The following is a 16378-nucleotide window of genomic DNA, read 5'->3' on the forward strand; positions in this document are numbered from 1 at the left end:
TGTAGTCCCAGCTACTCGGGAGTCTGAGGCAGTAGGATCGCTTGAGCCCAGGAGTTTGAGGTTGCTGTGAGCTAGGCTGACGCCACGGCACTCTAGCCCGGGTAACAGAGCGAGACTGTCTCAAAAAAAAAAAAAAAGATTGAAATGACAGCAACATAATAAAATAGGATACGGAATTAAAAATCAGGACAGTCAATGGCAGAGACTACAGTTGAAGCCATGAAAATGGAAAGATTCCCTACAAGTGCAAGAGCAACCAGACCAAGCCCACATACTCCATCGGCCTGTTGTCCACTTGATTCCTTTATACAGCCAAGACAGAACACTTCTCTATTCCACTCCTACTCTTTCCCTGAGACTCAGAAAAAAAAGAACAAGCAAAGGCAGGAAAACACAGAATTAAAGGTGCTACCAGAGTAGCACATACTCCTTGACAGGAGCCAAGAATAGAAATCAGTTTCAGAAAGAAATAGGGGCCAGGTGCTATGGCTCATGCCTGTAATCACAGCACTCTGGGAGGCCCAAGTGGGAGGATTGCTTGAGATCAGGAATTCAAGATCAGCCTGAGCAAGAACGAGATCATCTCTACAAAAAATAGAAAAATTAGCTGGCCATGGTGGTACGCACCAGTAGTCCAACCTACTCAGGAGGCTGAGGCAAGATCACTTGAGCCCAGAGTGTGAGGTTGCAGTGAGCTATGACGCCACTGCACTCTACCCTGGGTAACAGAGTGAGACCCTGTCTCCAAAAGAAAAGCATCTCTTCTTATTTCTATTCAAATGCCTTCTAATATATATTATTAATACCTTCTCCAAGACCCCTAGCATTATCATTCTGTCTTCTGGGCTCTCAATAAGCCTTTTGTTCATGACACTTAAAACATTATAGGACTTTAGGTACTTGAGGCATTTAATAAATAAATGTGTCTTTTTAACACATACCTATTTCAGTAAATTGACAGAGATGGACTTTGTTTTAATTGTCTATATTCTACCTCCTCTCACTCCTAGAAGTGTCCACAGAGGTTGTAGCATAAATGAATCCAGTAGAATCTCACTGTGGATTTATTTCCCATTTCCCCAATTATGAATGTGATGTTCAAAATCCCTCTTTATGAAGTACTGTCCATTTTTTCTACATGACAGTTCATTATTAATCTGTAGACACATTTATATATTCTGGATACAGATTCTTAGTTAGGGATTGCAAATATTTCCTCATATTATAGCTGACATTTTCATTCACTTACTGTCTTAAAGATCTGAATTTCTTTCCTCCCCCCCCCCCGCCCAAGACAGGGTCTCGCTCTGTCACCCAGACTGAAATGCAGCGGTGTGATCACAGTTTACTGTAACCCCCAACTCCTGGGCTGAAGTGATCCTCCCACCTCAGCCTCCTGTGTAGCTGAGTTTACAGGAATGCACCACCACACCCAGCTGATTTTTACAATTTTTTGTAGAGATAGAATCTCGCTACATCACCTAGGCTGGTCTCACTCTTGGCCTCAAGTGATCCTTCCACCTCAATCTCCCAAAGTGCTGGGATTATAAGGAGTGAGCCACTGAGCCTGGTATAAATTTCTTTCTTTTTTTCTTTGAGACAGAGTTGCTCTGTCACCCAGGGTAGAGTGCAGTGGTGTCACTGTAGCTCATGCCTCAGCCGCCCAAGTAGCTGGGACTACAGGCATATGCCATGACACCCAGTTAATTTTTTATTTTTTGTAAAGACGGGGTCTCACTCTTGCTCAGGCTGGTATGGAACTCCTGACCTCAAGCAATCTTCCCGCCTCAGCCTCCCAGAGTGCTAGGATTACAGGCGTCAGCCACCATGCCCAACCTTAAATTTCTTACTTTTAAGTTACCAAATGCACTGCTCTTTCCCTAAGAATTTTTCTTGTCATGTTTTAAGAAATTTTTTTCCTAATATGAGATCCTGTATATATCCTCTATTATCTTCTTAAAGCTGTACTGTTTATTCACGACTGCTTATAATCTTCCTAGATATTATTTCTATACATGGTATGAGAAATGAATAAAGTTTCACTTTTTCCTATATAGATGTTCAACGGTCCTACCACCATTTACTGAAAAGATTATCTTTTTCTTATTCTTTTGCCACATTTGTCAAATCAAGTGTCCATATTCATTTCAAACTATTTGCAGCCTCTCTAGTCTACTGGCCTATTCATTTTATATTCAAGCCAGATCACCCTGTCTTAAATGTAGTAGTTTTATAATAATTCTTGACAGACAACAGAGCAAATCCTCCTACTTCATCATTGTTCTTCAAGACTGCCCTGGTCATTTCTAGTTCCTTTGCATTTCCATATAAATTTTAAATTCTGTTTTTCATGTTTCACATAAAAAGCTGTCAAGATTTTGATTCGGACTGCAACGCAAATTATAGATGAAATTGAGGAGCATCACTTTTCCAATATTCGGTTTTGCTTAATAGTTACTTTGTAAATTGAAAAAAGCCCAGACTTCACCATTATGCAATATATCCATGATTAAAACTGCACATGTACCCCTCAAATCTATAAAAATAAAAATTGATGTTATTTTCTTAACACATATGTTCACTATTTAATGAAATTCATTATCACATAGTACACACTATGTTGGGAAGTTTCTCTGCATCTTCACATATTCTTCACCATTATTACTGACTACATTGTAACCCTTTGTAGGGATATATAAAAATTTAACCCAGATCATACAATAAACTTTTCCCCACTTTTTCCACTATTAAACTGTAGGCAAAAAATAGTTCTATAGGTAAAGCTTGTTTTTCCTTTTATAGTTAATTATTAAACTATAATTGACATACAATACTATATATACAATTTGGTTGAGTTCTTACATACATATACTCCTGTGAAACTCACTACAATTAAGATGGGTAACCATTTACCTCCCAGATTCCTGTAGCCTTCTGTCTAACCTTCCTCCCTGTCTCCAAACTTTACCTCAACCCTTGCACCTAGTCAACCACTGATCTATGTATTAGTTTGCATTTAAATTTTTTTACATAAATGAAATTAAAATGTTAACTTTTGGGGGTGGGAGTCTGGTTGCTTTCACTCAGCATAATTATTCTGAGATTGATCCATGCTGCTGAATTTATCAAATTTGCTTTGTTTTACTACTGAGTAGTATTCCATCATTTGAACCTACCCCAAAATTTCTTTGTCTGTCCATGCACCTGTTGATAGACCTATGAGTTGTTTCTAATTTTCTTGCTATTACCAATAAAACTAACCACAGAGACTTGAACACCCATGTATAAGTCTCTATGGTGACATATGCTTTTGTTTCACATAGAACTGAAATGCCCAGGTTATATGGCAGGTATATTTTGAACATTTTAAGACACTAATATGCTTTCCAAAGTGACTCTATCATTTTACATTTCCACCAGCTGTGAGAGTTCCAATTGTTCTATATACTCACTAGCATTTGCTATGGTCAGTTTCTCCAATCTTTGCCATTTAGTAGCATCTCCTTATGTGTTTATTTGTGGTGGTGGTTTTTTTTTTTTTTTTGAGACAGAGTTTCACTCTTGCCTGGGCTAGAGTGCCGTGGTGTCAGGCTAGCTCACAGCAACCTCAAACTCCTGGGCTCAAGCGATCCTCCTGGCTCAGCCTCCCGGGTAGCTGGGACTACAGGCATGCGTCACCATGCCCGGCTAATTTTTTTTTTCCTATGTATTTTTAGTTGTCCGGCTAATTTCTTTCTATTTTTAGTAGAGACGGGGTCTCGCTCTTGCTCAGGCTGGTCTCGAACTCCTGAGCTCAAACAATCCTCCTGCCTCGGCCTCCCACAATGCTAGGATTACAGGCCTGAGCTACCACGCTCAGCCTCCTTATGGTTTTAAGAAGCACTTCATTAATGAAAACTGATGATAAACCAAATTTTCATGTCCTTAGTTGCTATTTTTGAAGTACTTTCAAATCTTCCATCCATTTTTTAAATTGGGTTATCTTCTTAATGAGTTTTAAGTGTTCTTCCGAAGTTTTAAGAATTCTTCATCTACTGTAGATACAAGTTATTGGATATATGTTTTGCAAATATATTCACCTAGTCTATGGCTTCTCTTTTCATTTTCTTAAGTGTCTTCTGAAGAGCAAGTTTTTAACTTTGAGTAATTCAAATTTACTTTTATATTTATAATTCATTTTTTATGTCCCATCTATGAAATCTTTATGAAACACAAGTCATTCAGGGTTTTTTCCTATATTTTCTTCTAGAAGTTTTATACTTTTAGCACTCACATTTGACCTATAACATTACCTTTTGAATCTTAAGTTAATTTTTGTATATGGTGTGAGGTAATAGTCGTGATTTATTCTTTTTTGGCATATTGCTAATCCAATTATTTCAAAACGACTCACTGAAAGGTTATAGTTTCCCAAATGCACTGCCTTGGAACTGCATCAAAAAATTAAATGGTCATATACACGTATGTGTAACAACCTCTAGACTCTCTGAAACAACAGAGTCATAGTTTTATTTTTATTGACTCAGTTCTGCCATAACTTTCCTGTACAAATTTTTCCCTTCCTATTGGTCTTAATGTCTTTTGTTATTGATGAAGGTGGCATATGCCACCTAATCATGAAGATCATTCAGGTTCTTAGTCATGTTATTTCTTAAAATAAGTCTAATACCTTCTTGAAGATATTCTTATCAGCATTTTCTCATTTGCTATTTTAAGTTAACATTACTTTCTAGTCTTGCTATGTAGCTGTCATCCTAAGATTCCCCAGCACCGTCTAGGGACAAGTTCAGTTTTCTAGATGATTATCTCCTGCTTCATGAATTCCCTTTTCATTTCCTGGAACACAATCTCCAATTCACCAAGACTCTGTAAGACGTCAACTTTCTGCATCATTACATGTTTCCATATACTGTATCTTTATTTTATAAACATATTTTATTTATAATTTGGTTAGCTAACCTCATCCTGACTTTAGAAACAATTATTAATACATCCAATGTCATTGATAGCTCTTTGACATCAAACTGACTTTATACTCTTCCTATACAAAATAGGAAGCCTTCAAGAACCTTTAAAAGCATTCAGGGTATCTTCTTTATTTTTAATGTTCTGAAATGTCGAAAGGATGTGATACAAATCACCTTAAAATTATTACTGCCTGGTGGGCCCTTTTTTATCTGAAATTTCATGTCTTTCAGCTCTATGATATTTTCTTCCATTATTTCTTTATTTTTTTCTCTTTTATTTTATGTTCTTTCTTCAACTCTCCTAAATCATTTATAACTTTTTTCTCATTTTCCATCTGTCTTTTTGCAAAACATATAAGAGATTTCAACTCTTCAGTTTTTATATTTATTAATATTGTTGTTTGTCTGTTTCTGGTCTCAGCAACATTTTTTCCTCCAAGAACTCTTCCTTATTTTTACCCTTTTTATACAGCAGTTGTTAACAAAAATATCATCCTTCCTTTGTTCATCCTTTCCCTAACATTACAAGAAAACTGATGGCTCCTAAAGACGGAATAGCAAGCCATGTTTTTTTTTATAATGAATTGTACCAATGAGTAAACCAAAAAATATTCTGACTACTGGCTAACTTCTAGAGTTTAATTCTGGTCAAGGGTATGGCATAGAGTGAAGACAATAATTTAAAAAGGAAGCCTAACAAATATACAGTATTCCTGCTTATGAGCACTTTTGTAACTTATTCTTACTGCTTTGAAATGGCAATGTGTTGTTTTAAGTATCAGAGTAAACTCAATAAGGAGATATGGACAGAGCTCCAAGTTCTGTATTATGTTTCATTTTAAACCTTTAAAACCTATCTATACAAAGATCATTAAGGTATACAAAGATAGTGCCTCACTTAAACACTAAAATAGTAAACACAACAGCCTGGCACTGGCACTGGTCACAAAACAGGAGAGATCAGAAATAGACCCAAGTGTTAGCGTATCTTAAATTTACATTATAGGTGACATTTTAAACCAGTAGGAAAGTCTGTATTTCTCAGTTAAGTGATGGTACAACTGGCTAGCCGTGTGGGAGAGAAATGATTCCCTACTACAAATGTTACCTCAAATAAATTCCAGGATATATTAACAATTTATTTAAGTCTATAAAAGTTCCAGAAAAAAATCTAATTAAATATTTTTGTAATCTTAAGGTTAGAGAAAGACTTTCTAAGCCAAGACTTTAAAGGTGAAAACCATAAAAGAAAAAGACTACCAGATTTAACTATCTCTGTTTTTTTCCTTTTTGGGGGGAGGAGGGGATGGAGTCATGAACAAAATTAAAATACAAATTACAAAATTACAATTACAAAAAATAAAGCTCTTGAAAAATGTAGGAAAAAAATATAGCCACTTAATAAAAGTTAGCAAAGAATTAAAAAGGCAATTTACAGAAAAAACTTTATGAGAAATGCTCCACAAACCTATCACTGAAGAAATACAAATTTAAAACAAGATATCCATTTCTGCCCATTAGTTTGACAATTTTAAAAGATTTTAAATGTCCAGTGTGAAGAGAATAGAAAAATTGGTACTATAGCACTATTTGTACGTGTCTAAGTTGGTAGGATAATAGTAACACCTACAAATGCTTAAGTGCACCCACTCTCACATTAATTCCATTTTTAATAGCCTATCCCGAACATGGATATTCATCACTGTATTGTTTATAATTTTTAAAAAACCCAAAAAGGCTAAATGTCTAACCAAAAGTATTATAATACTATGAAGCCATTAAAACTAACATGACATAATGCAGAACTATAAATAATGATATGGAAAGCAGAATATGACCTTATGATAGTAAATGTTTATAATTTATATCACATACACAATAGTTCCATTTCTATAAACATATATATGTGAATGCACAAATGTGTAGTCATAAAAAATCCTGAGAGAATATACACTGAAATATTAATCAATAAAAAATCCTGAGAGAATATACACTGAAATATTAATCATCGGCCAGGCGTGGTGGCTCACGCCTGTAATCCTAACACTCTGGGAGGCTGAGGTGGGCGGATCATTTGAGCTCAGGAATTCCAGATCAGCCTGAGCAAGAGCGAAACCCCCATCTCTACTAAAAATAGAAAGAAATTATATGGACAGCTAAAAATATATATAGAAAAATTAGCTGGGCATGGTGGCACATGCCTGTAGTCCCAGCTACTCAGGAGGCTGAGGCAGGAGGATTGCTTGAGCTCGGGAGTTTGAGGTTGCTGTGACCCAGGCTGACGCCACGGCACTCACTCTAGCCCAGGCAACAGAGTGAGACTCTGTCTCAAAAAAAAAAAAAAGAAATATTAATCATCATCTCTATTGAACTGAGTACAGAGCAAATAATAGGAAATGTAAATTAAAACTGCCAATAAAGTAATATTAATCCCTTGATAAACTACAAAACAAGAAACCCTTTTCAATTATATGGTAAAATCATATTCAACACCTTTGACAAAAACACAAGATATAACAGAAAGGGAAAAAATTAAGAATGAAATATGTAACTTGGGTCTACATCTATATCATATTTTATCTAAAAGGAAAAATAAGCTTTTTAAAAGAGCACATGATACTCAGCTCTGTCACGCCCCTATTTTGTCCCAACCCTCCAACCAGAGGGTCTTATTGTAAACATTTCCTTTTAGAAACATGATGGATTATATGGTTTATCTGTGTTCTTCCCAAGGAATACCTGTGTGTGGGTGTGCATGTGTGCAAATGTACAAATGGGGGAAGAGGGAATATAGAAAATGGATGAAACTGAAAGGTTCAAAGGCATTCTGGAAGTTCAGGTAAGAGTGTATGACTTAAATTTAGTACAAAAAAGCCATTCTCAGAGATTTTTAAAAAGGGGGGTGGTGTGTGTGCATGCATTCCTGTCACACATGCCAGTCAGGGCATATGGGATACTTAAGAATTCTAAAAATTCTTATTAGATCATTAATTAGGATTAAAGTAGGTATTATTTGAAAACAACCATTTTTCCAAAAAATGATACCACTGTTTTAACTTTCAATTAATACTCACTGTATTCCAGCTTCTTTCTCTTCTTTTTCTCTTTCAATTGTTCTTCCTCCTCCCTGACTCCTTCTTCTTCCTCCTTTGCCTCCTCTCCCAGAGTATCATAAGATACTGGATCTCGATGGGCAGACTTCCTCTGAAAATGCTTCGTTTTGGATCCCCCTTTGACAAGCACAACTTTTCTTTTCAAACAAGTGCAACCAAACATGCAGTCTGGTCGGCGGCAGTGAGCAGGTTGGCGCTTCTCCAAAGCTAGACTGGAGCATACACAACCCAGTCGACAGAAGTCATTGTTGCAAGGAGGAGCTCGTTTCCTTATGATAGTGTGGATAGGTTTAGTTTTGAGAGATGCCTAAAATTAGAGTAGAAAATTGTAATTCTACTAAACCATCCCAATGTAACAGCAACAACTTACAGTTATATATTGGTCTGCCTTCTTGAGTATAACAGCATAAGACTAACACAGATACAAAGGACAGAACATGAATATAACCAGAGCTCTGAGCAATCTCCCATTCTAATGCATAGTGCAGGCAAGAGAATATTCTCATTAATTATGAGCAAACTTAACAAGGATGGATTTATTCTCAATAGATACTGCACATAATGTTCTAATGTAGATGTTAACAAACATAAGATCCATAGGCCAAATCCAGCCAGTTTCATAACTGGAACCCAGCCAGGCTCATTCACGTACATATTGTGTGTGGCACAACAGGAGATCTGAGTTACTGCAATGGAGACTGTGTGGTCTGCAAAGTCTAAAAATTTACTATCTGGCCCTTAACAGGAAAAGCTTTCTGGCCCCTGGTCTAGAGTAATTACAATCTGCATTTAGTCCCAACATCTGATGATCTTCAGCTCCAGAATTCAGTCACAGAACTTAAAAATGGAACATAAAGTATAGAAATTCCTGACAAAAAAATTATTAACATGTTGTTGTGTCATTTCACATGCACAAGAGGCCGCTAAGATAGGTACATCAATAATAAATTCTTAATATAAAATTTACAAAGGATAAAAGTTTTTCCTCCATAGCTCAAATTTCTGGATTTTTTGGGATTCATACCTTTTTTTTTTTTTTTTTTTTTAGACAGAGTCTCGCTCTGTTGCTCAGGCTAGAGTGCCATGGAGTCAGCCTAGCTCACAGCAACCTCAAACTCCTGGGCTCAAGCGATCCTTCTGCCTCAGCCTCCCAAATAGCTGGGACTACAGGCATGCACCACCATGCCCGGCTAATTTTTTCTATATATATTTTTAGTTGTCCAGCTAATTTCTTTCTATTCTTTCTAGAGACGGAGTCTCGTTTTTGCTCAGGCCGGTCTCGAACTCCTGAGTTCAAACGATTCACCTGCCTTGGCCTCTCAGAGTGCTAGGATTACAGGCGTGAGCCACCTTGCCAGGCTGGATTCGTACCTTTTAAACAGAGTTTTCAAAGTTGTTTTAACAAGATCAGCAAATGTACTTCCCCAACATGCTGGAGAAGGAAATTAGACATTTTCAGAATGGTCGTCTGCCTTTATACAAGAGAGAGGATATTATTCAAAAGTGCAATTGTACTATCTCCTTCTGCTAGCAAGAGAGATCTACACTTATGTGTCTAGTTAGTAAAGAAAACAAATGGAGAAGACAGCTCCTCAGTTGTCACCAAGGTAACTAAATGCTGAAAACTAGCTGATCATCCTGCCAAAAAGCCCCATTCCCATTTCCCCTCACTAACCTCACTCTTTAAAGCCAAGCACTAATATGCTTCTGAAAAATAGCAGATACGTACTTGGGCTGTAAGCAGAGTTGTTAAGGATACATCTGCTCGTTCCTCTGTGATATAGGTCCTTGGTTTTCCTTCCCAAAGTGCACAGTCTTCCAGGTCCATTAGTTTCACCTGAGATTTAGACAAGCCCGGAGGGCGAGTTCCTTGTTGCTGTTGCTGTTGCTGCTGTTGTGCCTGCCGCAAACTAATCTGCTTTGGAAATACATTTTCATCTAAAGTTGGCACAACAAAGTTATTCACCTGATTTTCTGAAATGGTGCTTGAAAAATTCTTGGTAACCTTATCTCCTAGAATCATATGAGAGTGTTTTTGCTTTGGTGAAACGGAGTATGGTAAAATGGATTTATAAGATGATTTAGTCCGGCCACTGAAAGTTGCCGGCTTGTTTTGAGACTTTGCCTTTCGAGAGGCAGCAGGTACAGAATGAGGCTTCAAAGAGTAAGAGGTAGAAGGGGAAATGGTAGATTGTTTCTTTAGTACACTATCAAGTGTTCGTACATAGCTGGTACTCTTGGTGGGAAGCTGGTATACCACAGGAGATGTGGGAGCATTGGCAGAGAACCCCATGCTTGTTTCCATCAGCTTGCCTTCGTTTTCCAAGTATTCATCTAGCTTATCACTACAGAAAGCAGAACGGTTTTTCAGTGAACTTTCTGAATTTCCACCTAGAAAGGAGACACAAGATACTTAAAGAAATCTAGGGCAGATTTTTAGATCTCTAGAAAAACACACTTTAAAAAAGGCCAGAAGTATTGAGCTACAAGCTGCTGAATCTTTTAAATTATCCCTCCTCAGAAAGTAAAAATAGAAAACGAAGTGAAGAGACTGAGTCTCAGATACTAATTACATTAAAATACAGTCTCTAGTCTCAAACATCAACTACATTAAAATACATTCTCAAAAATTATCTTACACCAAAAGTATCAAATTGCATTATTTATTGAGCACAAATTTTTGCAAAGTGCTAACAACAGTAATTAACCTAAGAGTCTTCAACCTTTGACAACTTTTGACCTAACTGTTGAGACCAGTGGTAAGTAAAAACTTAACAGCAAAAAAACAGAATTAAATCAAAGCAAACCTCAACAGAATGCCAAAACATGATTTAAGTGATCAGAGTAGCTGGAGTCTGATAAAAACAGTAGGGAAGAAGGACAGCCACAAAAAGAGGAGTATAATATTTAGTTTTTAAGGAACAAAATCATTAAGTTCAGCAGAGAGACATGCACTACATTGTTACAACACTGAACAAAGAAATTCAAAGGTGAGACAAAGAATTTTGGACACATGGTACATTTACCCAGTTAGAATATAAACTGCAAACAAGTGCAGGGAAAAATGAAAAGCGCTAAGAAATGAGACCAACAGGCACACAAACGCCTGGATTAGAAGTCTACTTTTAAGTATACGGTTCTAAAATAATGTTTGAGAATGATGCTTTTTGTGACTGCAGGAAAAAGAGAAAAACAGCTAAAAAGGCTGCAGGGATTATTTAAGCCTGACATGATTAAGGACTAAACCCCAGGATCATGGCTATAGGAAAACTGGTTAACAGATAAAAATCGGCAAGACAATTATTTTCAGTACATTTTAAAGCATGGAGAGAAGGAATAAAGAAAAACAACCAAGCCTTACTTGTAACAAAAAGTATTGGCTATATGTTTCAAACCACGTTTAGAATTTAAAAAAAAAAAAAAAAAAAAAAAAAACACTGATTACCTTCATTCCTAGATGCAGAAGCACTATGAAATTTTCCCCGCCATCCCTTGATCTTGGTGAAGTCATTGGTTTTTCCTGTCCTAGAAACAAAGGGAAATCCAGCATCTATAAAAGAAAAAAATAAAAGAGATGATCAAAATTCTAGCAAGTCAATATTATGGATCTATTTAATTAATAAGGCCTTATCTAAAATATATAAACACTTATTAATACCATGCCAACAGACAAAAGAGCTATCTTAGAATATCCTGTATGTCTCCAATAAAGGTAGCTTTTTATTCATATCACAAATAACCTAAACTTCAAGAAAAACGGTATTTCACTTTACGTAACCTACACACTTACCAGGAGAGGCAGGGTTGGTTCCTGTAAGGTTCCAAAAAGGAAAGCTAGTAGCTGGAGCCAAAGGTAGCTGTACTCCCAAGTATTTAAGATCAATGCTCATTGTTGGATCCACTGAATTCAATTTTAAGCCCACTACAAGAAAAAAGGATCATAAATCATATTATCTCTCTTATTTCTTTTTTAAACCTTTGGGTGAAGGGGAGTCAATAAAGAAGACAATGGAGAGCAAAAATGATGAAATAAAAATAAATAGTAACAGAGTCACTTTGTAAGGTGGTCCCATGACCGACACCTTTTGGTATTACATTTGTGTAACCCCCTCCTTGACTGTGGGCAGGGCCTGTGATTTGTTTCCAACCAACGGAATGTGGGAAACGGAATAGGATGCACATGATTATTATGTATGTGACAACATAAGAGTATAGCACCCATCTTGCGAGAGCTGCAAGGAAATAAATTTTGCTACCAAGCTGAGGAAAACTGGAAGAGGATACCTCTCCAGTCAAGTCTCTAATGAGAAAGTAGACCTGGGCAACATCTTGATTGTAGCCTTGTGAGACCCTAAGCAGAGGAACCAGCTAAGCCATGCCTACACTGCTCATACATAGAAACTGTGATCGTGTAAATATATTGTTTTAAGTTGCTAAGTGTATAGTAATTTTGTAAACAATAGACAACTAATACATAAAGAGCACAATTCTGATCTTTTGTGCTTTAACTATTTGTGGTCCACAGGGTTTTCTAGGGTCTCTAATACAAACTTGCCACAAACTGAGCACCTGGCCTTACAGAGGCTACTGATTCTCTAGTTATTATTAATGACCCTTATGGTTACTTGAGCCTATCAATATAATGACTTATTTACAGAGTAAGAGGAAATCTTTTGGAAAAGTGTTTCACTTAAATTTCAACAAAACTGAAGCCAAAAGGAGTTCAAAGTACTAAGTATCATAGTAAAACCATTAAGTTACAGGTATAGCTTTCCAATAAAAAGCTCACGGAGTGCTAGTTCCCTAAAAGTGAAAACATTAGGTAGGTTATAAGCCACAAATTCTTATGGCTAATTTGTGTATCCTGCACACAAAATTTATCTAAACAAAAGATGGCAACCCGGGCACTGTGGCACCCACCTGTAGTCCTAGTTACTCAGGAGACTGAGGCAAAAGAATCATTGAGCCCAGGAGTTCAAAGCCAGGCTAGGCAAAATAGCAAGACTCTGTCTTTAAAAAAAAAAAAAAAAAAAAAAAAATTTAAATTAAATTAAAATGGCTGGGCCCAGTGGCTCACATCTGTAATCCTAGCACTTTGGGAAGTCTTGGAAGGAGAATCACTTGAGGCCAGGAGTTTGACACCAGCCTGGGCAACATAGTGAGACTCGTATCTACAAAAAATAAGAAAAATTAGCCAGCAGGCATGGTGGCAGGAATCTGTAGTCCCAGCTACTTGGGAGGCTAAGGTGGGAGGATGGCTTGAGCCCTGGAGTTTTAGGTTGCAGTGAGTTTTGATAACACCATCATAGCAATGGGAAACAAAGTCAGAAAGTGAGACCCTGTCTCAGGAAAAAACAAAAAAAAAGTGGTCATTCTGCTTTAGTTTGCAACTCTAGTTCTTTAAAACCTATATATTTTTTATTGTATTATGAGTAAAAACAACAGGTATCTAATCTCATCTTTACTATTTCTTAATTGTATGACTTGAGCTAAACTGCTTAATTTTAGTTTCCTCAACAATAAAATGAACACCAATCCACCACACTGGGTTATATGCTTTGAGAATTTACTGCACCTTCTCTGTAATGCAGATGGTCTTAAAGAGATAAAAGACATTTCCCAGACTTCAAGGAGTATTAGTGTTACATATTCTCAACTGACTTTTAGAAGTTACAATCAGGTAAATAAATAAATAAGAGATAAATAAAAAGAAACAGACCTGAAAAGTCCAAGGCAATCTGGTAAAACTACTCAAAGTGCAGTTATAAGTTAGAATAAGGAGGGATTAACTAGGAAAGTTAAAGAGGGGGACCAGAGGGTGGAACCAGAAAACAAAAAGCTATTGCAGAAATTCAAGTGACAAATGAATCCTAAACAAAGGATCAAATGAGATACTACAGTGCTTAAAGAAAAGAAAAATATTATTTATTATTAATGACAAAAACTGCCAGAATAGCTGCCTACAGAGAAAATAGAAAGAATAAAGTTGTTAAAAAAAAGTACCCATACTAGCAAGCAGGTAGACATATAAAAAAAAAAAATCTAGACTTATACAATCAAATTTAGAAACTGTGTTTCCTACATATTTATCTGTATTTATTTGTGTATTTTGAACTTCCCCTCCAAAAAAGTGATACCAACTCCTAAGAACAAAAAGACTAAATGTAATTTATTTTACACATACACATTTTCTTAAAAGCCCTATAAAGTAGGAAGGTCAATGGTACATAAACCTTGTTCAAAGTAATTTCCAATTTAGCTTATCTACACTATCCTGAAATGTTTGCCCTGTAAGAAAATCCTTCCCCAAGTAACAGATATATAAAACCTGGACTTAGCTGATTTCATATGAATGAGCATAAATAAAATAACTTTAGCTTGCAGAAAATGAGAGCTGAACAATTTATAGAAAGTACATTGTGAAAAAGCCTAAAATCTTTTCTACATATGACCGTTTAAACCAAATTATACTCCTAAATGTTTTTGCCCTATTTCACCATATTAGAAGCTCCTTTTTTTTGTTTGTTTTGTTTTGTTTTGAGACAGAGTCTTGGTCTGTCATCCCAGCTAAAGTGCAGTGGCTTCATCATAGCTCACTGTGACCTCAAACTCCTGACGACCTCAAGAGATCCTCCCACCTTGGCCTCCCAGATTGCTAGGATTACAGGTGTGAGCCACCATACCCAGCTACTTTTTACACCATTACAAAAGACTCATAAAGATAGAACTAAAAAAGAGAGGCTTTAGATTCATGCAAAGGCAGATTCACCTAAGATAATAGAGTATGGCAAAAAATGCCTTCTAGTTAAATCCACTGAAATAGAAAGAATCCACAAAAATATACTCAAGATGTTTATAGTTATCTGAACACCTATATAACCAGTAAACATAGACCAGAAAAGTATATGCTATAAGGAAAACTGGATAATCATTGACTTAATACCACATTCAGAACATATCCTTAAATAACTAAAAAGGAAAAGGCAGAGAGTTCTTGTAAGATTGTCATTCTTTCGAGCCAGGCATCGGTGGCTCACGCCTGTAATTCTAGTACTCTGGGAGGCTTAGGCGGGATCCCGCCTCGCTTGAGCTCAGGAGTTCGAAACTAGCCTAAGCAAGAGCAAGACCCCGTCTCTACTTAAAATAGAAAAAATTAGCCAGTGTGGTGGTGTGCGCCTGTAGCTACTCCAGAGGCTGAGGCAGGAGGATCACTTAAGCCCAGGAGTTTAAGGTTGCTGTGAGCTAGGCTGATGCCACAGCACTCTAGCCTGGGCAACAGAGCAAGACTGTCTCAAAAAAAAAAAAAACAACTTAAAAAGTAATAAAAATTTAAAAAATAAATGAAAAAAATTAGCTGGGCATGGTGGCATGTGCCTGTAGTCCCAGCTACTGTGGAGGCCAAGGGAGGAGGATCACTTGAGCCCAAGAGTTTGAGGGTAGCAGTGAGGTATGATGATGCCATGGTACTATACCCAAGGTGAGAGCAAGACTCTGTCTCTTAAAAAAAAAACACAAAGAGAATACCAAGGAAAGGAAAAACATCTAGAGACTACAGAGACTATACCTTCTTGGAGACCAGGATGTATCACCTGCTTGTGCCTCAAGGACTTCAAATCTTCTATCAATTCCTTTTCCAACTGGGAAATTCTTGCTCTGCAGCCTACTCACAAAACAAACTGATTAAAATAAACTGTTGTATACTACAGAAGTATGAACGTTACATTTCACTAACAGAGCCCAAACCACAAATACATCTTGTTTTATACTGTTTTATAATACCTGGGTCATTTGTGGTTGATGCCTGAAGACAAGATGGTTCTTCTGTTGTCCCATCGACTGCATGAATATCTAGAGCTTCCTATATATATTAAAAAAAAAGTTCATATCACTTTAAAAGTAAACCAATATTTAAAAAGAAAAATTAACAACCAGGAGGAAAATACACTATGTTTACAATGGTAACTCTAAATTAACAGAACTCACGAGCAATTTTTTCTTATTTTTTGATATTTTCTAGATGTTCTACATTAATAATCAGAAGGAAAAAAGCAAAAAAAAATATCTAAATATAATATCATACTCAGCTAATTGACCTCAAACTGTATTTATGCCAATTTGCACTCTAATTTCTCAGAACGTATATAAAGACAGCTTACTCAGCAACCAACAAAGAGGAAAACGATAGGTAGAAAGGATTAAACGTACAACACCTATGTAACCAACTATGAAAGACTAGGCTTCTAAAAAATCTAAAAGAAGAACAATCTGGTTGAAGAGGTGGGAGTAGAATAAACACAA

The 16378-nt window shown here is 36.5% G+C and overlaps 1 protein-coding gene across 4 annotated transcripts in view; it reads right to left on the reverse strand.

The window, feature by feature from the left end:
* The window catches only part of MGA (MAX dimerization protein MGA), an 81603-nt gene that overhangs the window by 36598 nt on the left and 28627 nt on the right, over positions 1 to 16378 (reverse strand). For all 4 annotated transcript variants that reach the window (XM_069484507.1, XM_069484498.1, XM_069484488.1 and 1 more), the window contains exons 4-9: positions 15860 to 15938; positions 15645 to 15740; positions 11871 to 12002; positions 11526 to 11630; positions 9810 to 10471; positions 8042 to 8387 (exon numbers count right to left, since the gene is read on the reverse strand). In XM_069484507.1, the coding sequence (XP_069340608.1) occupies positions 8042 to 8387; positions 9810 to 10471; positions 11526 to 11630; positions 11871 to 12002; positions 15645 to 15740; positions 15860 to 15938 (1420 nt within the window). The remainder of the gene's footprint in view (positions 1 to 8041; positions 8388 to 9809; positions 10472 to 11525; positions 11631 to 11870; positions 12003 to 15644; positions 15741 to 15859; positions 15939 to 16378) is intronic.

Source organism: Eulemur rufifrons, chromosome 2, assembly GCF_041146395.1.
Source record: "Eulemur rufifrons isolate Redbay chromosome 2, OSU_ERuf_1, whole genome shotgun sequence".
In the NCBI taxonomy this organism is placed as follows: Eukaryota; Metazoa; Chordata; class Mammalia; order Primates; family Lemuridae; genus Eulemur; species Eulemur rufifrons.